Below are 8,096 nucleotides of genomic sequence, written 5' to 3' on the forward strand. Positions count from 1 at the left end.
TTATGGACATTACTTAAGTCAATTTTTGTTCGTGTGTAATTAGCAGTGGGGCTCAAACATGTTTCCTGTGTTTTTGCACTATTTTGAATTTTGACCTTTGCACTTGACCATGTTAAAACTTGAACTTCTTATAGCTATAACTCAGCCATTTCTGTTTAAGATGTATTGCATTTGGTATATGTGTATTAGTAGAGGTGCTCAGTACATATGTTCCATTTTTTGGTGTGTTTGACATTTTGACCTTTGACCATATCACTTTGACCATGCTCTCAAATTCTATCAAAATGCATTTCCTCATACTCTCTCCTCAAAACCACTGATCCAATGAAGCTGAAACTTTACATGCTTGTTCCGGCCAATGATGACATCTGAATAAGCTCAGGAAGTTTGAATTGGATTTTCAATAGTGCCACCACTGCAGCTACATTGAAATGCATAACACATCTCAGTCATAACACAGCCATTTCTTCTCACAATGTAATCAAATGCTCTTAAATTCTCTCATGGATGTCTGGCTTTGTAAACATCTTCTCTTAAGGTCCAGACTGAGCTGAACTTGGCATGTATCGTTCTCCTTATGATGATATCATATTTTGTCCAAATTGTACTCTCTCCTTTTTGTGAACAAATGGAAATATTGTATAATATTGTATGGTGTTAAAACAAAAATATTCTGTGGTCTATATTTAAGGTTTCAGTGTTAAGTTTATTGGTTGTGTAATGCAACAATATTATCTACATTGTTGCTGATTTAGAAACATTGTGGATAGTTAGTTTCATATTTGAAATTACTTTTATCCTCAGTACTCATGCAGGTAATGTTTGAATAGTGGTAACTGTTTGAATAGCAATACTGGCAGTGACTTGGGTTTAGTGGATGCCCTTCGTGACATTTTAAACTTGTGACTACATGTCCAGGTGAACTCCAGTGTTGTGGCACTATTTTTTACCTTAGGGGTGTTTCATATGACTAGTTTAGAATTAGTGTAGTTATGATGACATGTGATATCCAAATATGACACATTATCTGATTATTTTGTCATGAAAATATTCAGTATGTTATATCTACATGAACAGTTAGTAAAATGGTTAATCATGTATTGATTTTCTCGTTTCAGAATTTTTTGATGTCCTTGACAACACCTGTGGCCCTCTGTCCTTACACAGTAGTGTCTTACAACTGGTACATTATGTAAATGAAGGTCTACGCTTACTAAAGGATACATGACATAGGGCTTGTCCCAGTGCTCACTGAAAAGACAACCAGGTGCTGAACTTAAAATGGTCAACAGCCTGATCACAGTCTCAATCTCATCATGTGATAAGTCAAGGACTGAGAATATCGACTCCATAAGTGCTCCCTTCACATCTTGGCTGCAGCATTGTGAAATCCTCATCATGCCAGACATACATGCCAACAAAATCTTAAGCATTTCAGTGTACTGATCATCAACTTAGCCTATTGTCACATTCTCTATCATGAAGACATGTTCGTTAATGGGAGAGTCACCGCATCATGAAACAATGAATCAAACTCAACGAGAAAGAATACCAACACACTCTTCGTGGCTCAGCTTCAATTCACTCTTGAACTCTTCTGACAGACGTTTTGTCTTCCAAAGGCGGCCATGTTTTACTCAATGAACGGAACATATCCAGCTAGGTACTGAAGGTATATCCACAATGCAACAAATTGCCAGTTGATGAATCAATTCCAGTGGCTGTATAACAGCCAACAAGATCCATTAGATCCCTGAAATGTATGAAGATTGATTAACCGATATGTGCCCACTTGATGGCCATCACCATAAACCAGTGCTCATCATTTATTGTAATTTATTGCCCTGGAAGAGGAGCAGCTAATTACATGCCTACAGTGACTGGCAGATCTCAGTGTGTTCCCACTCTCCTAGTCCACAGCCAAATACAGGCCTACTGACCTGTGTGTGTGTGTGTGTGTGTGAACAGACCTCTCTTACTTCTTACTGCAGACAGGCAGGCTAAGTCATATGCAATTCCTGTGGATGCACGTACACAAAGCCTGCACTGAGAATCTCACCCTATTAGAAATGATGGTCTGATGCTGCATACAGTTGGTTGGACATTCTGACACTATGAATGGTAGACTGTTAGAGTTGACAGAATGTGCACTTGCTGCTGCTGCTGCTGCTGCTGCTGCAGTGACCACTACATTGGGAGGGAAGTTGACCCCTCAAAACATGTGGCTTACTTTTGTACTCACATGACTATTTTCTGTTTGTAAATTTGTGTGGAAGACTACCACCAGTTTGGATTCTATTCTCAGCTGTACATATTCTGATAACTTTTTGAAATGATGGTATTTCTGTTTTTAAGTCCACTCCACTCACTGTGTTATACCCAACTACCTTTTATGAAATTGTTTGGGATCCGTGTGATGTCCCCTCTCCCTATCACCCACCCCTCTGTGTTGCTGTTCTTCATGTTGGTGTTAGCTCTCCATTAGGTCGACTGACAGCTCCCTAGCTTTAGGACTCGATGGATGTCTATGGCTGGTTGGTCGACCTGCACAAGTGCTGTGTCCTTATTCTGTGATTCTCTCTTGTCTTGTACTGTTGGATTTGGGAAATAACCAGTCAATGGGCTCATGATAGGAATCAAAATGCCAAAAGTTGTCCAAAAGACTTGCACATACATGAAACTGTATTTTGTTGTTACAAGAGTGATGAATTATTTAGAGGAAATCAAGGCACTGGAAAATATTTTTCAGCTTTCCATGTATGTGCATGGCAAAACTTATCATAATATTTTTCTTAGGGATAAGGGGTTCATGTGTTTCTGCTTCCAGTTTATACATATATGGTACAGTTTCATGCGTCTCATTTCTTTTTTGTCATGATCATTTTTATAAATATATATATACATACATGTATATCTTTATATATATATATACATATACACTCCAATATGATGGTGTTTGAGCCAGTCAATTTGGTCTGAGTCAGTAGCAATAGGCCCATCTTGTTTTGTAGCTTTCAATCATGTGACAATGGGTAGCCAGTGGTGCTGCTACTTGATGACTATCGAGGTTGGAATAACACAAGGAAATACTCCACAGCAGATGCCATGACAGCTATGACATTGCCACCAGCCTACTTGCCCATATCCTGGCTAGCACTGGAGACAACAGTATCCCAATATGTTGTAGTTGTGTATTTTGTTGTGTTAGGGTAGAAGGAGAAAACATCTGAATGTGCACACACCTCATTCCAACATCGTCATCAGTAACACATAGGTGGTCATCATCTCACTGGATTTTCCCATGCAGTAAATCAGTGTTCCAGGAGAAAGTTGTAAGATGTACTTTCTAAAGTGACTAATCATTGATATCTGCTTTATGTCCTGTGATAGAAACATTTTTGACTTTGGCAACAGTGGATTCAGCTTTTGATAAATATCCTAAAGAAAGCAAAGGTAGTAGTTAATTAACCTGACAAGCATACTTATGAGAATGAATTCTGTCTTTTGTCAGTCATAATTGTATTTTGTGAATATATTTAGCCACACAGCAATTAATTATGCTATGGGGCCAGCAAACAGAACTCTGTATGTTTGTACTTAAGTATAATGTTATGCATTTCTTCCTATGCATTGTGAAATTCAGTATTGCTCACCCAAGACACTGTTAAATATTCTCCTTTGTCAGATATTATTTTGCAGAATTCAAAATTCTGATATTTATTTCGCCAATTATGGTAGACACCAATCACAACTACATGTATCATGTTTGACAAAGGGAGGTAATTCGCTATCATTCACATGGCATGTCATTGACAATCTTGCATTAAGGCATCTCATTATATGTACACTGTCTGACAGAATTTGATGCTGTAAGCATCATCCCCACACGATACTAATGTCTTGATGTAAACTTGAGAATACTTTTATGGCAAAGGCCTTGTCAAGTCCTGTTCAGTATTCCTTAATCTGATGTCAGGCTGCAATTGTACTTCAGGGAAAACAACATTTGTATGTGCAGACAATTCATTCAAAACTGCAAGTATTTTGCATGAGATGTTATAAAAATCTAAATTATATTCCTTATTATAATTAAGAGAAAACATATTCTTTAAAAGATGTATTTTTATAGCAATGTTCATAAATATAAAACTTGCAATATATGTTGAACTACACTATTGACATGTAGTCAGGATGCAATCAAACACTTTGTGGAGTATCACATGAGAGGACTTTCTGAAAAGTCATGTTACAAATCAAATAAATGATCAATATTACAGATGACACTTTGAGTACGAAAGTAAATTTCACTCCAAAATAATCATGACAATTGAGAAATCCCCATCCACTGTGCTGTATGATATCACAATATTAAAAGAGAAAGCAATTATAATAATGAATGATATTTAACAATAGGTTGGAACTAAGCTGTATGAATAAACTGTTTGGTATCAATGCTTCTGTTACTGAGATGATGTGATAATAAGCATGTCTGAGACATCTGAGAGAGCACAATTGTGACCTTGATTTGCAACAGCACAAAGCCCAACAGGCACATGCAATCAAAATGATTACTTGCAGTCAATAATTGTACAGTCACATTCTTACTGTAATTCCATATGCGATTCTGTTTTGTTGACAAAATTATGTTATGTTATAATGATTTGTTGCATGAAACAATCAAATCATATGTTTCAACCAACAAACATTTGCCTTGTGCTACTGTATCATAATGAAGTGCTACTAGAATTTATCTCACATTATTGCATGTACTTGTTACACCTATGCAGCTTAAGTTTTTTTATGAAAGTGACAGGACAGTCACACTGTTTGCTTCTGTAATTACCTAAACTTTGGACTTGACTAGTTCCCCAACCATCATGAGTTTCAAGCCTAATGTTGTCAGCACCTGACAACAAGACCACTTTGAAAAGCACTTTGATGCTCTAGTCTTCTATTTGAAATTAAGTGACAGGTTTGGAAATAGTGTTTTAAGGTCATATATGGTATGGATGAAGATATGCAATAAACAATCAATATGCAATACAATAAATTATTGTTTTATGTATTTTGAGTACTCGTTATGAAGAGCAAGCAGACACTAGACCATTTCATTGTGTAAAAGTAATTACATTTCTAGTCCAAGGTTTAGGCAGTTACTCTTCCATATTGTTTTGATTTGGTGAAGCCACATTTGTTGCTTTTATTCCAACAGTGTAAACATTCTTCATACACAAACCATATCAGTTTTATTCTTTTGCTTCCTCTAAAACAATGAAAACCAATTTTATGTGTTTTCGGATGTTTCCATAATTTGATATTGAAATAACTTAATTTAAATATTATAAGGCTGAATAACTAAAAATCTCATAAAATAACATGAATGAAACTGTCATACATTGTTCAATGATATATAAAAAGTAGGCTTTTCTTTGTAATCTCACACATTTTCTAATTCTGACCATTAAGTTCAGGTGAAGTCTTATCCGTTTTTGTACAGTATTTACGGAAAGAATATTTACTCAGAAATTGGCAGTTTTTGTTCTTCACAAAGTACATTTGGACATAATCCTTGTACCTGTTTCTTACTTACAATCATTCCTTAAATTGGGGCTTTGATGACAGTCACATATCTACTTCTAATGTCAAGTCATTTGAATCAGAAAGATGCCAGTGTTGACCCCATAATACCAAGTATGTTAAGTGATATCTTACATTATTTGGTTTTTAGTGATTCTGAAAATAATAACTTATTTTAAGAATGACTGGCAGAATGTCATCTCTCTCCTGTCTAGACAGTTAGCTTTTGAATATTTAAGTATAGAATGTGGGATTGGGTTGAATGGGGATTTTCCCATGCCACTAAATTAATAAGTATGCAGATGAACTATGACCTCAAACTGAGTACATGAAATATGCTTTTTGTATCTTCAGGATTAAATTGTGTAAAATTGGCATTGCTGAAAGTGATGCTTTGATTTGCTTTCATGGGAATGAGGGAGGGGGGGATTGGATGTGTTGCAACATGTGTCTTATCAGTCCTTGTACATTGTACTTCTTTTATTTATGTCTGTTTTACTTCACTTTGTACATACCTATTATATAGATGATCTATCTAATGACAGTAAGTGATACTGTTAACAAATTATGCACAAAGTATATGTTTTATAATTATTGAATTGCATATTGATAATTTATGTAGTTATTTATTGACCTCAAAGGACATGATTTTATTTATTTGGGGGTTAAGAATAAATACCAACTTAGATAAGTTGGCAAGACTTCTTGTGCATTGTCTTACAGATATGAAACTGTTTTTAACATTTCAGTGCTGCAACTAAATTTATTTCTAAAGCATAATGTTTAGGAATCATGCTTTAACGGCAGGAAATCTGTTATTATTTTAGTTATGGACATAGACAATTTCAGTACACCAATTTCTTCTTAGAGAATCCAGAACATCAAAAGCTTTGTAGAATGTACATTTTGAAAGGCACCAGAGACCTGTTTAGTGTTATTTACTTACTACTATCATGTACCGTAATTAAATGTATTGCCATAGATTTAAGTTGTGATTTGAGTTTGCATAAATGAATTTTGATCCTTTTGTATGATGCATTTCATAGTCCATTGCTGTAACCACAGATCATCTGTATCGCTACTGACATGTCCTCAACAAATGTTTCTCTATGAATGAACTGTGCCTATCAGGTGATCATTGTCATGTGTACAAAGTTTTTGATCATTTGGACTCCATGCTCATGCAATATCAGAAGGGAGTCATGGCTGTACTCAACATTTAACTATTTCACACACATTGCAATATATTTAGGCAACAAGTTACATTTCTGTTTTGTAGCTGTAGTTTATTTTATTATTTTAAAGCTGACATTTCTTTTCCAATCAGAAAGAAATGCCAATCTTTTGTGATGTTGCCTAAGAGCTACAAAATGGAAATGCACAATATTTTCCATGATTTTGCTCATACCCTCATGCTCATTGTTTCATTGTAAATATCTGAGCAAACAGATGCAGCACTGTGTGCCAGTGAAGTTATGTTTTGCTGCCACATTTGTGTAAAATGTTGAGTACAGCTCATTGAGTGCTCACACTCATTTCATGGTAACATATTTTTTTTGCATACATTATCTCATTCCCAGGTTGTGTATGTTCTGTTACCGTGGTTTTGTTCTCTGCTTCCATTAGTTGTTCATCCCTCGTGCCATTGCTGTTCATAGCTTTGGCAGACTATGCTGCAGATATTATATATATGCATCATTTCATGTTCATTATTAAATACAAAAATGTGCAGTTATAATATACGACTTCTGTTATTTTTCTCTGAATTCACATATAGCAGGAAATGCACATGATGTGATTAGCAAGAAGATTGTCCAAACCATTGTGTGGCATTGCCATTTGAAAGGTCAAGAAGAAGGTTGTACCATAGAGTTTGGTAGCTGTATTCAATGTTGCCGTCAGTCAGTGATGTCTTGATGCAGATTGGTTATGACTGTGGCAGACTGATGACTACCAATACAATTACTTTGTTGCTGTTTGAGGAACATTGAAAGGGCAGAGTCTGGATGGACATGAATCATTTTTCAACTTTATCAACATCACATGTTGAATAAACTGAAGAACCACTGAAGATATCACTCCTTGACAAGTAGGCTGTGGATATCATTTGTGTTACACAAAACAAGCCATGCATGATAAACAACAATATTTTTATTACACAAATATAATGGCCGTTGATTATCTTATGAACAAATACCAAGAGCTTTGTGAGGTTAGGCTTTCTATGTGATGAAGAAATGACGCAGTTTTTTTCAAAAGCCGATACAGGGAAAGGAGAATGTCTTATGTATTGCTATATTGTTTTTCAGAACTTTTACAGATTGAAATAGATTATATTAATGTATATCCAGCCTTTTCATCTGGACATTTTGGACATTCTAAATAATTTCATGCTATCCCATCTGCATTACAGGTGGAAACACACTTGCCAAACATGCATTCTATTTTACCATGGGGAAAAACTCTCTTGGAAAAGAAACAAATACAGTGTATGCTTATAACTTACATGAAATTACAGA

General features: G+C 35.4%; 1 protein-coding gene across 2 annotated transcripts in view; it reads left to right on the forward strand.

Annotated features, from left to right (window-relative positions):
- LOC124139821 (AF4/FMR2 family member 4-like) overlaps positions 1–7,315 on the forward strand; it is a 151,352-nt gene extending 144,037 nt beyond the window's left edge. For both annotated transcript variants that reach the window (XM_046507173.2, XM_046507174.2), the window contains exon 20: positions 1,119–7,315. In XM_046507173.2, the coding sequence (XP_046363129.2) occupies positions 1,119–1,228 (110 nt within the window). In that variant the 3' untranslated portion in view covers positions 1,229–7,315. The remainder of the gene's footprint in view (positions 1–1,118) is intronic.
- The last annotated feature ends 781 nt before the right edge of the window (positions 7,316–8,096 follow it).

The sequence above is a fragment of the Haliotis rufescens genome, unplaced genomic scaffold, assembly GCF_023055435.1.
Source record: "Haliotis rufescens isolate VD_foot unplaced genomic scaffold, xgHalRufe1.0.p SCAF_7, whole genome shotgun sequence".
Lineage (NCBI taxonomy): Eukaryota > Metazoa > Mollusca > Gastropoda > Lepetellida > Haliotidae > Haliotis > Haliotis rufescens.